At 35.6% G+C, this 19,690-nt stretch overlaps 1 protein-coding gene across 5 annotated transcripts in view; it reads right to left on the reverse strand.

Annotated features, from left to right (window-relative positions):
* Positions 1 to 19,690, reverse strand: part of LOC143348048 (uncharacterized) — a 271,690-nt gene that overhangs the window by 121,131 nt on the left and 130,869 nt on the right. The window contains exon 1 of one of the 5 annotated variants that reach the window (XM_076777833.1): positions 18,695 to 18,975. The exons of the other annotated variants lie outside the window; for them this stretch is intronic. Within the exon in view, the coding sequence (XP_076633948.1) occupies positions 18,695 to 18,785 (91 nt within the window). The 5' untranslated portion in view covers positions 18,786 to 18,975. Of the gene's footprint in view, positions 1 to 18,694; positions 18,976 to 19,690 lie in introns of those variants that run through there. 5 annotated transcript variants of the gene reach the window in all.

Genomic DNA, 19,690 nt, shown 5'->3' on the forward strand with positions numbered 1-19,690 from the left:
AGAAGAAATTGTCAAATAGGTTAAATGCGATTCGATTTTTAACGTTTCAAACGCTATCGATTATTTGGATACTGTTTAATCAGACAACCACGACGCGACACGTTTGGAGTCATTTGGGTTTGAGGTCGTTTGAACACATTTTGAGTATGTAAAGAAGTTTGGTAAAGAAAATTGGTGGAATACGATCAGGTATGTAGCTTGAGTGTATAAAATTTGAATATTAAAGAAAGGTTAAATGATCATTTTATTTAAAATTTAGGTTTGACGTCGTTAGGTCAGATTTTGAGTATGTAAAACATTCACTAAAATACGGTCAAGTATGTAGTTTAAATGTATCAAATTTAAACGTTGAAGGAAGATTGAAAAATCATTTTATTTAAAATTCATGTTTGACGTCGTTACCACACACTTTGAATACGTAAAAAATTCTGTAAAAATTCACAGAAATACGATCAGATATGTAGTTTAAGCACATAAAATTCGAAGTTCAAGAAAGGTTAAAAAATGATTTTATTTTCAATTATCTTACTGTGATCAAAATCAGTGTCCTACAGGAAAAATTGTATCTAACGATGTACTGTGAATGATAAAAAACGGTTTTAGGAATTTATATAATGAAATAACACTTAAACAAGATTGATGATGGTTCTTTACTTATTTACTGCATTTTCAAGCATACGATTTAATAAGAAAACGATTATTCTCGCTCTGATGCTATCAACTGCATCGATAAAGAACAATTTTATCGATTTTAAAATTCAGCGAAGTGCACCAGACAACGGGGCCTAATGTCTGTCCCGGCTGTTGGCAAGCTAGGTCGAATTATCCAATCGATTGACGACCGATTGATTCGCGCATCGCCAGGATAATGGTCCGACTTCGATTTCGATGCACCTGCGATTAATTTCGGTCTACTGCATTCGAGAAGACAAGAGGGATGAAAAAGTTCTACCTGTGTGTAGTTCAAACACCCTGCTAGGTTCGCTTCATTCACGAATAATAGATTCACCTTAATTTTATTAATAATTACTATCAGTATTATTAATCGTAATGACTTTATAAATTTAGTAAAACTAATAAAATTCGTTTCTGTCATGAATAATAGATACGCCTTAATTTTATTAATAATTACTATCAGTATTATTAATTGTAATGAATTTATAAATTTAGTAAAACTAATAAAATTCGTTTCTGTCATGAATAATAGATACGCCTTAATTTTATTAATAATTACTATTAGCATTATTAATTGTAATGAATTTATAAATTTAGTGTAAATAATAAAATTCACTTCTCTCACGAATAATAGATTCACCTTAATTTTATTAATAATTACTATTAGCATTATTAATTGTAATGAATTTATAAATTTAGTGTAAATAATAAAATTCACTTCTCTCACGAATAATAGATTCACCTTAATTTGATTAATAATTACTATTAGCATTATTAATTGTAATGAATTTATAAATTTAGTATAAATAATAAAATTCGCTTCTCTCATGAATAATAAATTTGTCTTAATTTTGTTAATAATTACTATTAGTATTATTACTTATAATAAATTTAAAAATGTAGTATAAATAATAAAATGATTTAGTAATGATAAACTGGTTGAAGAATTTGTTATTATTGACAGTATAATGGATAAATACTTAATCATTTTAAGAAGCAATTTTTAAAAAAGCGAGTATACACATTTTTACAAGAAACAGGTGAAAAATGGAACATGAACAGAAAGTCTTGTCACTGAAGTATCGTAAAAATATATTTTAACGTTTCTCTTTCTTTTCCCCTCGTTTAAATCATTTATCGAAACGAAATACGAGCACATCTGCAGAGATCATTTGTGCAGATTGAAAACATATATCATTCGTTTGCGTTTTCATCGTTGGTTCCGTTTACTGTTAGAATAGCCAGCGGGAAATTCAATATTTTGCACCATTGTTAAAAACAAAAATACAATTCTACAATCAGAACGTGCATATACATATTTGCTCGCTTCCAAAAGCAACGAGTCTGATTTCATTTTATCAACGCTGCTATATGTACGCCCGGCGACGATATTCTTTCGGAAAGCAGCGTTAGAATTTACCAAAACAGTCAGAATTTAATTCTGCCCGTGGGGCTCGTAATTCCGTTATTCTCCCGGCGCCCGGTAAAAGTTCGAAACACCCGATCCGAACGAAAAATGACCGATACCGAAGTGATTTCGGTTTCAAGTTACCGAGCCCATCGCGGTGCAAGTTTTCCTCGTCGGTTCGAAAAGTTTCCGCCGCATTCTGGCAACTTGTTTCCCCTGTACCATCGAAACTCGATCGAAAGCAAATGTCTCGCGACGCTCGGGGAGCAAATTAATTCCTGAATTCGATAAAAGTTTGTCGCGGCCGTCTTCGTTTTTCGCCGGGCGAAAATCAGTGCGTCCCCTCCGGCCGGCGGGGGGTTTTCGTTTCGATCGAACGGACGCGAAAATAAAAACGTCCAAACATCGTGGAAGGGGGCAAAGCAAAGGGGAGAAGAGACGGGGAAGAAACTTGATTGAAAAGTTTTCGCTGGTGTTGCTCGGGGCCATCGGGAGTGGAGGCGTGAGATAGTTTTCCGCGTGGCGTGGTTGCAGCTGCGAGAGCCCAGCCCGAATGTGGGCCGTCAAACATTCTTCGAGAACTCAGACAAGATTTTCGATAAAACTGTGCATCGCGTCGGAGGTCACGGAAAGAAGCATGCCTGACTTTCGCCGTCCCCCGGGCGGTTTCCAACATTTTGCAAATTGGGAAGAATCGGGCCAACGTGCCGCGAAACCGTCTAAAATTAGAGCGATCCGATCACATCATTGGTTTAGGTGGGCTATAGTGCGTCAGTGGTTGTTATAGAGTGTGTTCGGCCAACCCTGGGAAAAATTTTAATGGGGGATTCTAGAGGCCAAAATAAGACGAACATCAAGAATACCAATTTGTTGATTAAGGCTTCGTTAAAAAGTTATTAACGTTTACAGTTTAACCCGTACTGAATTTTTTTCTCGAAAATGCGCAGGATTTCGGGGATATGTCTATTCACCAAAAATTACAGTAATTGACCCCCGCAACCGAAAATAATTTTTCCAAAACGATTTGAAATTTTTGAATTTAATTATTAATAACTTTTTAACATAGCCTTCATCAACAAATTAGTATCTTGAAATTAAAATTTTTCCCAGGAGTGGTTGAACTCCCTGTATAATACTCCCCACATGTTAATAACTCCTCCACAACAGCCTGATTTAAATCCCATCGAGCACATGTGGGCGAAACTTGAAAAAAATGTACGAAAACACGATATAACAAGTAAAGAACACTTGAAAGAAATATTAAAAAAAGAATGATATAATGTAGAACCAGACTTCGTAAAAAGTTTAGTGTTGTCAATGACTAATAGATTACAAGAAGTAATTCGCCAGAAGGGCTATCCTACAAAATATTAATTTAGAAAATTAAATGTATGAATACTTTTGTCCCAGCGATTTTTGACCGTCGTGTGAATTTCAATTCATATTAAGTTACTAAATGATGTTATTGCCTTTATTTTTTTGCTCATTTGTTGTTATAAGTATTATGTATGACATACAGCAACATATGTTTGAATATAATTAATAATATAGAAAATATTGTTTGGATTCTAAGAACCTGTACAAAAATATTCAATACATTTACTCTAAACGTGCATTAGTACTTTAATAGTATTAGTAATTTAGTAATTATCATCGGATAGAAGATAAAACGCTCTTGAAAACAAATTTTCTTTCATGTCGATACCGTAGTTAATTTCAGAGAAAACAATTATTTACGAAAAAATGACATAGTAATTATGCAGACACCCTGTATACACATTTAAATTTATTTTCAATTAAATAAACAATTTATGGTCCAGTTTTATCGTATACTAGTCGTACGATCAGTAGGAATTACTGAAACTTCTCTGGGTATGTAGAGTCAAAGTAAATGTTAAAACAAACATAGAAGACAACATATATAATAATAATTGATATGGTCATCGGATAGGGGATGAAATGCCCTTGAAAATGAGCGTTTGTACGAGTCGATAGCTTCATTAGTTCCGGAGATATCGCGATTTCAGTTTCAAGTCGATGCGGTGGCTAGTTCCGGAGATATAAGGGTCCGAAGCATTTGTTTACGTTCATTGATATCAATGAATTCGCGCGCGTGAAAATAGTAAACAGCGCGTAGTAAATTCTTGGAAATACTACTACTTCCCGGTCACGTGACTGTCTCGACTCACGCGCGACAAGGAGGTACGACGCGACGCGTCAGACGGAGACAGAGATAGTCAAATTAAGAAAAATACCCTTTTACATAAATTACGATATCTCGAAAACGGTAAGTCCGATCGACAAAAACCAAAAGCCATTTTAAAGGGGAGGCTTTGCCGCTGCCAACAGTGGTTCAATTATTAATAAATCACTAGCAGTTTAGGAACTGCACGCGTCTAAAGTTTTGTGATTTTTAATACGCGTTAATAGCCTGTTTTAACACGGAGAAGCGAGAGACAGCGAAATTTAAAAAATTACCTTTTATATAAATTACGATATCTCGAAAACGGTAAGTCCGATCGACAAAAACCAAAAACCATTTTAAAGGGGAGGCTTTGCCGCTGCCAACAGTGGCTCAATTATTAATAAATCACTAATAGTTTCAGAACTACATGCATCTAAAGTTTTATAATTTTTAATACGCGTTGTTAGACTCTTCTAAGACAGTGTAAACTGAAGATTCTCTCTTTTCGTCTTTGCTATACATATATTTCCTATTTACATCGTAAGCTAACCAGAATTTGATACGAAATTTTGTCCAGTTCAAATATAAACCATTACTACTACATATTTTTCTCAGAAAACAAATAATAAGAATACATGTGAATATTGTAAAAGTCGTGAAGTTAAATGGCGCTAAAATAATATTGTGTGTTAGAAATCCTAAACGAAATTTTATAAACGGTCATTTGACCGGTCGCGGTAGATTTAGTGTTAATTGAGGAAGGCTTAAAATATTCTTCTTATACACATTTGTTTTAGCATGACCCCATAGATAAAAATCAAGGAGTATCAAATCTGGAGACCATGATTAGTCAAAACCAAAGATAGTAACATACTAACAATAAGACAACAAATAAAATTGTGATACATTCTCAGGTTTTGCCAACACGAGTGTACTGAAGTGCAGAAAACACAATAAAAGTCTGTATCAAGATCTATCCGACATAATTAAATGTACACATACTCAATGAATATTTAAAATCAATTTTTTCAACAACAAAGCCTCAAATGAACAAATTTTATTCTTTAATTTTGATTTGTTTCTTCATATAGAATAACCCCCTTCTTGGTTGTGTCACTGATGCTGAGACACCCTGTATATTCGAAACGTCAAACCCATATTGTTATCTGATAATCAGTACTTTAATTGTACTTTAATGTTAAATGAGAATGGGAAATGAACCGAATTTATTTTCTGCAAATACGTGCCAGGTGCTCGCGTATACGCCCCCAATTTAAAGAAAACGAACCCTCCTTCCCCCTCTCGCTCCGATATTAAACTTCTTTTCCTCTTATGAACTTGTTCTCCTGCCTTGAATTATACATGCGAGTTCCTCGCCTCTGCTTAACAAAGATTACGCGTACCTTCTTGTAGGCAGATACCAACGAACGCGTGCTAACTTTTCTCGACGCGTGAGAAATAATAATAAAATGCACCAAAATGGTTTGGTAAACTTTGACACATTTACTAACACGTTCTTCGTACGTGAATAACAGAAATTATCACTATGGAACGAAAACGATTAATTCCTAAGTTAAAATAGTAAAGAAAATTAATCTGAATAGAATTCGTGCATTTTAGTAGAAAATAAATATTAAGACTTTTGACACTTCATGCATACCCATTCTTCTTCTCTTTTACGAGGCAACTTACTTCTAATTTTTGCATTATATATATATGGAAAATTGTGTTTTCAAGTTTATTCGTAAGGACACCTTTCTGTTTTATGTCGCATATTGTTTCTTAAAGCGTACATTTTAAAAATCTGTATATGTATGTAGTTTACAATTGTCTAAAATCAATGCTTTGGTCTCGTTAAAAATTTGAAGCCAACGTGTTAAAGTGGTTTCAACTATTGATTTAGGAAATAAGTATACCTTCATACTTTTTGTGAAGATAAATGAAGCTACATCGAACAGTGCAATCATTATAATAGAGAGTTTACAATTGAAGTTTATTCGCCTTATAATACCTTTTTGTATCACTGAATAATTAAGTTTTTACATTAACGTGTAATTAATACACTTATAGCTTTCAATCCTGCATTACATATATTTATTTTCAAAATTTTTTTTAAAGAGACACGTAAAGAAAATTAATAAATTTATTTTCTACCTCGACTTCTCCATCCATTTTACATTGTTTTTATTAAATTAAAATTCAAAAGACGTGAATTATAGGTTCACGTAAGATTTATATTAAATATTAATACTGTAACTCTTGACATTAAACATTTTCAAACAGAAAAATTTTACGAGAAAGAATTTTCAATAATGTGTTAAAAATATATTTCAATTTGACAGCCGATTAAATAACAGGAAATAATGGAAAGCAACGTTATAAAATCAGGGCACGCTAATAATTGACATTTGCAAAACGTCTGACGCTAATTTTGATGACACACTTCCGGTTCGGAGAAGCAGACAAAAATAAATGACATATTTTTATTTTAGCCGCTGAAACTCGTAACAAGCGAAATTGCCATTTGAAGCTTTGCTTCGAATAGTTTAAAATTAATTTCAGAAAAGTAACCTCGCTTAATATTGAAATCGAACAAGCTAGTTATTTCGAGATAGAAACGGTATAGATACGGAAATAACGACACGCGTTGTCAGACTAATTTTTTATTACTACGTACATTCGGAAAAAACTTTAATTGTATAGAATAATAAAATCTACGATGTATAACTCGGTGTGAGTTACAGGCACGTTTTAATTGTAAAAGGTTGAATAGTTATTCCGTTGCTTCGCACATTTCGTTCGTAATTACAACGAGAAGCTGAAACAAAACAAATTTATCTTCCATCTAGATAGATCGTGGTGCACGATTTGTAGTGGTTTCCCGTTTATCGAAGCTATCCAACACTACCAACGATACTGCTATCTCTTAATTTTTCTGGATACACGTGTTGTATCGCGTTCCTTTATTCTATTGTAATGTAATTCGACCGCACGTCCAATCGCATCCAAAAGTAATTCATGTTCGATTCACGCTACACGGTTTATCCATTTCTAAAAGGAAACATCGATTTGCGCTCCAATTTAATTTATTTCGATCTGCTGCACTTGAAGCAACGGTCTGAAATTCGCGTTCACGTCGTTTCGTGAGTTATCGATTTTACAAGAATAACTTCGAAATTCAACGAACAAAATTAATAGTAATTAAATTCGTACAAACGTCCTTACAAAATTCGTACAAAAATTTCAAATCGTTCTGGAAAAAATATTTTTGGCTGCGGGGGTCAATTACAAATATTTTTGGTAAATAGGTATACCCCCGAAATCCTACGCACTTTCGAGAAAAAAATTCTTCACCGAAAATACAATGTCTGACACTGACATTCCGATTCCCCTGAACATTCATGCGTATATATAAAAAGTCATAACTCCTGAACGGATTGGAGGATTTTAATGTTTCAAAATGCAAACAACGCGTATTTTAGTCAAGAATATGTGGAAATTCTAAGAATGTTCGAAAAGTTGTTCCTTGACCCCGTAAAATGAGAAAACCCCCATAAACGTGGTTGAAATTTCAAACGATCATAACTCCTACAATAGTCAATGGATTTCATTGAAATTTAGTTTGGAAGTACAGCTCATGGATGCCTACAAAAAAGTATTAGACAGTTTTTCTGTAGGCCGTCAAACAAAATTGTTAAAAATCAAAAACGAATTTTTAATAAAAATCGACAGGGGTCTGAATTTTTCGGCGAAATTGAAATGTTTCAGATCGTTCTGAAAAAATTATTTTCGGCTACGGGGCAGAATTACAATCATTTTTGATCAATAGACATACCCCTGAAATCCTACCCACTTTCGAGAAAAAAATTCGAATAGGTACTGAAATTTTTAGACGAAATTAAAAAATTTCAAATCGTTCTAAAAAAATTATATTTAGTTACAGTGGGCAATTACAATCATTTTTGGTCATTACACATACCCACGAAATTCCACGCATTTTTGAGAAAAAAATTGTTTACTGAAAATATAATTTCTGGCCAGAATGTCTGCCCAAATTTTCATGTGAATCTTTAAAACGTCATAACTTCTGAACGGATTGGACGATTTTAATGTTTAAAAAGTCAAACGACGCGTATTTTAGTGTAGAATATGTAGAAATTATAAAAATATTGAAAAAGTTGTTCTTTGACCCCGTAAAATGAGAAAAACCCCATCAAAATGGTTCAAATTTCAAACAGCCATAACTCCTACGATAGTGAATATATTTAAATGAAACTTTTTTCTGAAATAGAGCTCATGGGTACCTACAAAAAAGTATTAGACAACTTTTCTGTAGGGCGTCAAATAAAACTATCAAAAATCAAAAACTAATTTTTAAGAAAAATCGACAGGGGGTAGTAGGTGCCTAAATTTTTCGGCGAAATTGAAATGTTTCAAATCATTCTGGAAAAATTATTTTCGGTTACGGGGGTCAATTACAATAATTTTTGGTGAATAGACCTACCCCCGAAATCCTACTCCCTTTCTAGAAAAAAATTCAGTACGAACGGAACTTTAAACGTTAATAACTTTTTAACGAAGCCTCCATCAACAAATTAGTATTCTTGATTTTCGTCTTATTTTGACCTCTAGAATCTCCTATTATGTCTCTATTAGTGAACAAATACGGTGTATTAACCTCTTGTCGAACAGTGACAATTCTGACTCGTTATAAATTCTTGATGTCAAATTTCACGCTCATAAAGTTACTCACTCGTCATCTTATGTAATAAAACCAACACATATTTACAATTACGAATTATTCATAAAACAAATCTATTCTTTTTTGGTGGCCATTCCTTGTACGAACAAATATAAACAAAATTAAGTAGAATACGTTTGAAAAATTATTTGGAATTAAATCGTAAGTCAAGGGGTTAATGATACCAAAAGTAAAATGATTGAAGATGGTAAAAACTTGGACTTCTTCTAAATCGCCGTTTTCGAACACTGTAGGGAGTGGAGTCGGAGTGTTTCAAAACGCGATCAAACAAACGCGTACATTCGTCAGAGTTATTAGTCGCGGCGCTATACTATGCTAAATTCGCACAGTCGACGGACACGCGTAGTTAACCATAATTCACGAGCACGCGGGGAAGGGGGGGACGCATTGTCGTCGCAGAAATATGGTATTTGCCGATATTAATGACGCAGGAGAGACGCGTAAATTCGAAACGTCGAGCCAGCGTCGAATCGCGGAGGAACCGTTCCGTGAAAGTCACTGTGCTCCTCCTCGCGGCGAAGGACAGAACGAGGAGTCCCTTACGCGGCGATGGCAACTGTAGGAACGGGACTATTAAATTTCCAGAAAGCAAATAAAGATGACGAAAGTTCCGGGGATGTGTAATAAAAACCGTGACGGGAAGCGTACGGGGTGAAAGAAAGACGGAGCGAGCAAGAACAAAGGGGAAGCAAAAGAAAAAAAAAAAAAAATTAAATCGGTCGCGCGCCGTACGAAGAAACGGCCTTTGAAAAGGGAACTTTGAGACGGAACAACAAAGAACTTCGGGTTCCACGAAAAGTCGCGTGCAAAACAAACCGGGTGAGACGAGGGAGGCACGGGGGCGACGTAGGAAACAGCAAGGAAAGGGAAATAGAAGGAAAAAGGAAAACGGGACGCGCAGAAAGAGCGGCACTGGCGGAAAGAAGGGAGGAAGAAAGGCAAGCAGCCAGCCAGGCACCCTTTTGGCCATGGTCGTGCGCGTTGGCCCTACGACCCTCCAGCAACCACCGCCGCCGCCGCCCCTCCTGCCCCTCCTCCCGCCCTTCCGCCCTCTGGCACCCTCGAACGCGACCCTCCCTTTCTGCTCTGCTCGCTCCCTCTTGGGACAATGTAAGCCCGCTCCGTCGATCAATATTACTCTCTCTTCGAGCGCAGCCACGGCTCGTCTGAGCGGCAAACCGAGCGCTATCATATTAAGTTGCGAGCACTTTGGCTCCGAGCACTACTTCGGTTCGCGGGGGCTTCGAGCCGCGCCAAGAAACTTTTCTTTCGAACCGGCCCCGACGTCGATTTTATCAGCCCGACGAGCAGCGACGACCGAGCAACGCTGAAACAATGTTATCGCTGCATAACGGGGGATGCTCTTAAAAACTTTACGACGATCGACGCCGAGGAAACGGACCGTCCGGTTAAATCGACAGAGAGAAATACATCCGATCGCGACGTTATTCTGTTAATCGTGATTAAGGCTTACAGCGAATGCATATACTGGGGGTCGTTCAATGAGTCAGAAAATCCAAGACCTGGCGGTCATAGCATCGAAAATGGTTTGTTTTTAGTAAGCATCATCACTCACTAGACAGCTGTCAAAGACTCAGTTATATCCATCACATGGCTTCATTTTTATTGTCGATCGAAGCAAGAAACTTCCTAAGATAATGCACGGGTGCACTGTGCAGTTTTGATGGCCAAAATCATGGAATTAAAGTTGGAATTATCACAACAGCCACCGTATTCGCCGGATTTGGCCCCCAGTGACTTTTTTTTATTTCCAAACGACTTTAGATGGCTTAACAAAGTTGGAGAAACGCTTGGAAAAGTGTATAGAGCTAAAAGGAGATTGCGTTGAGAAATAAAAAACAATCTGCCTAAAATAATTTGTTTTTTCTATCTTTTTCTAAGGACTTATTGAACGACCCTCGTACTTCTACTGGCGCTCAAATGTTATGCTTGATCCATTTTATCAGACAAGAGCGACGAGTGTGAATGCAAGGTGTCCCGTAGCATATAGAACCCACTTCAGGATTAGATTTTACACATGAAAACAATAAACAAAGTTCATATAAACATACGTAATATTCGATTTTGTTTTCGAGGTATGGAGAGTTTCTTCTTTAACCCCTTGACGTACGATTTAATTCCAAATAATTTGTCAAACCAATACTATTTAATTTTGTTTAAATTTGTTCGTACAAGGAATGGCCACAAAAAAGAATAGATTTGTTTTATGAATACTTCGTAATTGTAAATATGTGTTGATTTTAATACATAAGATGACGAGTGAGTAGCCTTATGATTGTGAAACTTGACATCAAGTATTCATTAATATAGAAATAATTATAATCGTACCAACATACAACTCGTCATAGCTAGAAAACAAGGTCGAATAGGACGTATGTTCATATGAATTTTTTTTATTGCTTTCATGTCTCCAAAGTAGTCCTGGAGTAGGTCCCACATACTACGGGACACCCTGTATATTCGTCAGAACATGGTATTCGGTCAACCCTGGGAAAAATTTTAACGAGAGATTCTAGAGGTAAAAATAAGACGAAAATCGAGAATACCAATTTGTTGATTGAGGCTTCATTGAAAAGTTATTAACAAAATTATTAATAAAATTTGTTCATCTACACGAATTTTTTCCTCGATAGTGCATAGGATTTCGAGGGTATATTTATTGGCCAAAAATGATTCTAATTGACCCCTGTAATCGAAAATAATTTTTCCACAACGATTTGAAACATTTCAATTTCGCCGAAAAATTTAGACACTACCGCTTGTCGATTTCTATTAAAAATTTCGAGGGTATACTTATTCACCAAAAATGATTACAATGGACCCCAAAAATATTTTTTTCCAGAACGATTTGAAATTTTTATTTAAATTATAAAAACACCTGTACAATTAGGGTTAATTGCACTTAGTTTCAAATTTTCTTTTAGAACATTCAGATATTTGTACTCATTCAAAATTCCGTTAATAAAAAGAACTTTCAAACTATTTTCGATTTGTTCGGAAACTAACCTGCATTTAAGTGGATAAAAGTATAAGACACTGCGCGTATTTCAATATTTTTTATACATTGCCCACCATAACACCACTGATTAAGATTTTTATAATTTAAATGGAACATTCAAAGAAAATAATTGTACAAAATGGAGAAATAAATAATGAATTTCTTATATTTTTACTGTACGTTCCATTTGTAAAAAAATTTGTAAAAAAAAACAGGCTAAATTAGTTTCAGAATTAATCTAAATATTTTATTCGTTAATCGTGAATAAAATTTACCTAACTCTGTCATCTGCTACCATTGATTTATTCTCCGGCCGTTAAATACTGCGAAAGCTTGCATTTACAACGTTCGATCGATGAAATGTAGGGTAGAAATATTTACTTTTTCCTCTAAAAACAGAGCCTTAAAAAGGTTTTAGTAACATTTAAATATAAGATAGATTATGTGAAAACATACTTGACTCATCTTTATGCATGTTTCCGGCCAATTTCGGTCAAGTCTATAAAAGGTAAACGACTACATTCGTTCAATCTTTCACCATTACTTATTTACAAAATTTAATGTCAGTTATTCGAACGACAAAATTATGTACAGTGTCTCAGGGACTCTTATTTAAGACAAAAATTAAATAGTTTTAAGGGATGCATGAATTCCTGTAATTTTTTCTTTCGTAAATAAACGCGTGGAGGCCATACGAAAGTTATTAATGTTTTTTTGTAAAAAAATGTGACAATTCTTGGGCCCTCGTAGCTCTGAGTACGCGTTAAAAAATTTCTGTTATTCTTATTGTTATTTGATTGTGCGGAGACCGTTTAAAACACTTTCCTTTTCTTAAAAATGTTTCTATGGCTGAATGACTTCGTTTCTGAATGCTACGCTGGTCTCTTTTGTCACATGGAACAGTCGTCGTTTCAATCCTTAGACACACTATTGTAGAGAGAAAGAAAGATCAGTCCTGGAAGGATTTAAGAGTCGTATCGAGCCATACCTTTTAGTCTGCCTTAGCAAGACTTGCAACTAGACAGAAATTACTCCTGCGCTGTTTGTATTTCGTTCAGTCCCTACGGAACCCTTCTTTCAATTCGCCAATTGCTCGCATTAATGTAAAAAATTAAATATTCGTGTACAATATCTATTATAGTAACGATGCAATGTGAAATAAGTCTAAATAAAATTGTAAAAACTTCTCAAGATTCAACATTATTGTTTTCTTATTTACTTATTCTAATTTAGTACTTAAATTTAAAAAATTTTAAACAATTTTACTCGAAACTTCATCCTTTGATCACGCGACTTACCGAGCAGAAAATAAATGAAAGTTAATAAAAAGTTAAAATCGAGGAACTAGATCGATTATATTTTAAATGAACGTTATTTAAAGTTCGCAGAGATTAATGAAGATATTTTACGATGTTACATGGTTATTGAAGTAACAAGAATTATTCAACGAAAAAAGTTTTCATTCATTATCTTGAATTAACTAACTCGAAGGAAAAAGAAAAGCTTAATATATATTAGATACTTCCTGACAACTATTTACAATTAATTAAAGAACAAGTGAGAGAAATATATTTAAAATTAATTTAGTAACTAAACTTCGTTAAATTATAACCGTGTAATTTTTTTACTAAAATATGAATATAAAATATTTATAACATCGTATAGTAATTTGTTTCTTTATTCTATCAGAGTTCGTTTTGGTAACACAACCTAAATAATTAAATACAGGAAGACAAATAATAGGAACTAATGTAAGAAAAACTGATTTAAAATTGTGAACGATAAACTATTATATTTAGATTTCAATATTTTTCAGTACTCGGAAGCATAGAACCGATGACTCCTTATATCTCAAATAATTAACTTTTAATTTTATTTCCAATATGTCTCAGTTTATGAATATTTTATAAAGAAATAGATTTAATCAACTAATTCAACTTGTTTCACCGAAACTCGAAAATTCTATATTGTATCGCATTTATCTGGATACTTTAATATCATGAATAATTTCTTGAAAAGAAAAATTATTTATCCGATACTACTGGACGCTATGTTATAAACAGTTCCATTTAACCATAAGCAACCCTGTTTCAACTGTGACACTTTAATTCAAATCTATTTGCAATAAAGCACTAAACTCCAATACAGTATTGAGTCGATGCACACTAGACGACCTATTTAATCTATAAATGCACATGTTCCAGAAACTAGGCTAAATTCGTGATATTCAATAACTTTCCAGAGTTTAGATCAACTTGCAAAGGTCTTATCCAATAATATTTTCTAACTCGACAAATACTGTTTATTTCTTGCATAGCGATATCTCTGTATATTCTGGGCGTAGATTGATAGCTTCACTTGCCTTTATCACTCAAAGACTCTTATCTTAAATTTAATACATTATATTAATCGAATATATTAACGTGTACAAACGTTCGTTTCAAACCACTATGACGGCTGAAAATAAAGGCAATTTTCAAGAATTTTTTAGGCGTAACTATGAAACTTTTTCTCATAAATGTTTAATGTTTTCGAAAGTACATTTCTTGAACTACTTCTTGTAAAAATTTCGTATGCAAATATTAATTATTATAATGAGAACCAGCATGAGAGGCCTCACGAGCGGACGTGTAATTTCTTACTGCGAGTTGTGAAACAAGAAATAATGCAATTTTCTTAAACAGTACACATTAAGTAATAATTGCAAACAATTTCCATTTTGATTAAACGTTTTCTTATAAATGAATTTATACTTCTGTCCATTCTGCAAACAGCATTATTCGTAAAAAGGTTAACAAGTCATTCTTTATGTAAATATTGCAAAATTCTTTATCATAGCTTTATCTTTCGTATATTTTTACGTAATACTGCAAAAGGAAAGACAATAGTTCTGGTTATCACAATAAACGAGACAAAAATGAAGCAAACTTAGAATATTGGCCAGCAATGTATGAATCCATAAAATGATAAAAGAGTTTCAAAGTAAAGAAATAAAGAGCAATTAGTTTCAAACGTTACGCATATTACATGTTCAACATCTACTAAATCTTCTGTAACTTTGTCATTTTTGCGAATTTTATTTTAATATTGTAAGAGGTCATTCATAAACTCCTCAAACATTGAAAAGAAATAAAAAAAGAAAATTTCGATTTTTTCAATCCGTCACAGTGGTTTCCCCTCTCAATTTAACATCGAGTACTGTATATACAGGGTGTTCAGCCACCCCTGGGAAAAATTTTAATAGCAAAATAAGACGAAAATCAAGAATATCAATTTGTTGATGGAGGCTTCGTTAAGAAGTTATTAACGTTTAAAGTTCCGACCATACTGAATTTTTTTCTCGCAAATACGAAGATTTTTGGGGTATGTCTATTCACTAAAAATGATTGTAATTGACCCCCGCAACCAAAAGTAATTTTTCCAAGAGGATTCGAATTTCTTTTTTTCCACCCAAAACTTTCAGCACTTACTCGATTTTTTATCTCGAAACTGCGTAGGATTTCGGGGGTTTGTCTTTTGACCAAAAATGCATGTAATTGGCCCCTGCAGCTGAAAATATTTTTTCCAGAACGATTTTAAATTTTTTAATTTCACCGAATAATTTCAACACCAACTCGATTTTTTTTCTCGAAACTGAGTAGGATTTCGAGGGTATGTCTATTTACTGAAAGTGCTTGTAATTGACTCTCGCAACCAAAAATAATTTTTTCAAAATGATTTAAAAAATTTTCTTTCGCCGAAAAATTTCAGTAGTTACCCCCTGTCGACTTTTTTTTAAAATTTATTTTTGATTTTTAATAAATTTATTTAACGCGCTACGGAAAAGTTGTCTAATACTTTTTTGTAGGTATCTATAAGCTCTAGTCCAAAAAAAAGTTTCATTGAAATATATTTGCTATTTTAGGAGTTATGGACGTTTGAAATTTGAACCATTTTTATGGGGTTTTTCTCATTTTACGGGGTCAAGGAACAACTTTTTCAATATTTTTATAATTTCTACATATTCCACACTAAAATACGCGTCATTTGACTTTTTAAACATTAAAATCCTCCAATCCGTTCAGAAGTTATGATGTTTTAAAGATACGCAAGAAATTTCAGTGAAACATGTCAATCGTATGGTCAGACATGAAAGTTTTGATAATGAATTTTTTTCTCGAAATTGCGTAAGATTTCGGAGATACGTCTATTCACCAAAAATGATTATAAGTGACCCACGCAACCAAATATAATTTTTTCAGAATGATTTGAAATTTTTTAATTTAATTTTTTAATAACTCTTTAACGAAGTCTCAATCAAGAAATTGATATTCTTGATTTTCGTCTTATTTTGGCCTCTAGAATCTCCCAATAAATTTTTTCCTAAGGATAGCCGAATACCCTGTATTTTAACAGTTGTCAGATTCATCAAAAAAAGCGTCTACGAATAATGTTTAAATCCATCGATAGCGTCCGCATATTACGAGGGTCGTTCAATAAGTCCTTAGAAAAAGGTAGAAAAAACAAATTATTTTAGGTAGATTTTCTTTTACTTTTCAACATAATCATTCAACTCCATACATTTTTCCAATCGTTTCTCCAGCTTTTTTAAGCTATCTAAAATCGTTTGAAAATTAAAAAAAGTCACTGGTGGCCAAATACGATGGATGTTGTAATAATTCGAACTTTAATTCCATGATTTTGGTCATCGAAACTGCACAGTGCACCCCTGCATTATTTTAGGAAGTTCCTTGCTTCGATCGACAATAAAAATGAAACAATGTAGTGGATATGAGACTTTGACAGCTGTCTAGTGAGCCGTGATGCTTACTAAAAACAAACCATTTTCGATGCTACGAGCGCCAGGTCTTGAATTTTCTAAGGATTTATCGTACAACCCTCATAATTCAAACATCGTACTGGACGCGTTAAGCGTCAAAGCGAAACGAAACCGTACTATCCCAGTTTCGTAAGCCACGGTAATGGAAAGGAAAGTTGAAAACAGTCGCCATTGATCCGACAAGAGGCGCAATCACGAGGGGGGACCCCGACAGAAAGACAACAATCGTTCCCTTCGCTCGAAAACCCTTTTATTTCTGCGCATCTTTCATCCGGAATCGGGACGTTTCGACGAACAATATTTGCGTTCCCGGAGCACCTGCAATTCCAACGATCCGATCTAGGCGAGCCGGTGGTCGAATATTTTAGCCGTTGCATCGACGCTGCCACGGGATAATCATACATGCAAATGCGCTTACAAATATCTCGGCGTCGCCCTGCGCCGTATTCGTCGCGAATGCCGCCGTAAATCTTGCTGAATAGATCGCGCCCGGGATTGGCTTATGGCTACCATGGGCCAAAACGGCCACGGCGACTAGGAAATACCGTAATCTCGACAGCAATGCGCGAGCGAAATTCGCGTACAACGGGAACGCCCGGATCACCCCCGTTAATCTATCCAGCTCCGACTGTTTTCTCGCTTAACGCGCCTTTACGGAATTACGCGACGCGATAATGCACACGGAGGAAGCATGTTTAATCGCTATAGATAGAAAGAAGCGCTTAGACCGGCTTTGTTCGAGTAAATACAATGGCTGGCCAGACTCTACGAGATCCGTGAAAACCCGTCTCCGACGCGTAAACGCGACAACGATTTTACGCTCAGGCGTATTAATTTCGCGAGCTTCGAATTCTAACGATTGACCAGCTGTAAACGAATATATTCGTATGTTATTACAGATCTCAATGACTGTGAATAAATTTTTCACGGCCCTCGCAATTCTGGATATTTCATTTAAAAAGATTGTAATTCGAACAAATTGAACCTTCGTTGTTATCCTTGTGTTTTTCTTAATTTTGAATTGTAATTCCTTCGCTGGCACACGACTTTCGTGACCTAGATAGATGGTCTCGACTACTTCCGGTTTCCTGATAAACATTGTCTCCTAGGGTATATTTGTCTCGTGTCGTTATTGCACGGAGTTTATACATCGAAAAGCATATTATACTTGGGAGAAAAATGTTGGAAGGCGAAAATAAACGAGTCGAATAAACACAAATCATCACAGAGGCTCCAAATGGAATGATTGGTATAATTGACGCCTATTATTAACCAATTTACTCGTTGCTCGTGGGCAGATTGTAAATTTTTATGGGGAGAAAATAATTAATTTCCATTAAAATTTTATTGCTCTTGGAATAAAATGCTACCGATCCAGTGTGATTGATTACACTGGCCAACAAATTATAAACAACAGTTTCTATCACTCTTTAAAATCTGTCACACAAAGTCACATGGCATTAAAAAATATCTCTTTTGCAGGTATCACAAAAACTTTTAATTCCTGTTTTAGAGAAGCCAATATCTTTCATTCCTGCAATTAGTAACAGACTAGAATCGAATACAAGGTAATATTCTCCGAATAAAATTTTACAGTTGCAACGCGATTACAGAGAGTCTCAAGTCGCGAAAAGCGTGTCCCCGTTCGCAAGGATTGGTCGTGGACGTATTATCCTGGCACACCCGATGTAGCAACCGTCCGTCCAGGAATCGCGCGCAGCCCAGAAGCGACACGCCGGGCGACATCGTTCTCGCAACCACTTGTCGAGCAAAAAGAGAAACGAAAACGGAACCGGGTAACATAGCGTCAGCGTGATATTACTCACAGTTATCGTTCTTCGCTCGAACGTCGCCGGGGCTCTGCCACAGTGTCAGTGCCAGCAGCAGGATGGCACGCAGGTCTCCAGTAAAACACATTCTTGGTTATCGTTATCGTCACGCGCGTCGCATACTGAACAGCGTACGCCGCCGCGAGCGGGACCGATACGCGAGAACGAGTCGAGAGAAGGAGATAAACCAGAGAAGAAACGGGGAAGAGTATCGGGAAAGGACGTCGAGCGTCTCGAGATAACGAGCGACGGACGAGCAGAGACGAACCGCACCCCGCGGCGTGTTACGCGCGACTGACTGCCGCTGCTCAGCGCGATTTTACGCGCGAACCGTTTCACTCGGTGGTCGCCGCGCATGCGCAGTAACGGCCAGAACCCACACCCACGCGCGCACGTACACCAGAAGGGTGTGGATAGGCGGGAGCTGAAAGGGTCTCGACGTACTACGGCGACACCCACGGTCATTGTTGAGGCGAGTTAATGAGCGAAACGATACAGGGTGGTTTTACGAGCGTATCGTGGTACAGGGTGTGTCCGTGCGGCCGCGTTTCGAGCACACTGCGCGCTTTTGCGTACGGAAAACGCTCGCACAGAGGCTCACCGTTTAATGGAATTGTATTGTTCTCCTTCTTACGCCCTTTATGATCGAACCGTTCGATGGGAGCGCGTAACAAACTTCTTTCGTCGCGCCAGTTCCTCGTTCCTCTGTCAAATAAAGTGTTTGCACTTCCAAACGTTATTGTTGTCGATTATAATCTTCAGTTTGTAATCGTAAACAGTGGATTTTATTGTTCTTGACGAAAAATTCTAATGATTCGGACGCTTTAAACTGAACGATATAAACTATATTATTTAACCCTTAAGTTGGACTCTCGATCTTAGGTTAGTCGTTGGGCCTCGCATGTGAATTCATAAAGTCATCTTTCTTCTATTTACCATCCAACTGATTCTTTAAAATGCCAATTGTTTTATAGTCTAGTAAGTTTAGAAATA

This window comes from Colletes latitarsis, chromosome 11, assembly GCF_051014445.1.
Source record: "Colletes latitarsis isolate SP2378_abdomen chromosome 11, iyColLati1, whole genome shotgun sequence".
NCBI classification, from domain to species: Eukaryota; Metazoa; Arthropoda; class Insecta; order Hymenoptera; family Colletidae; genus Colletes; species Colletes latitarsis.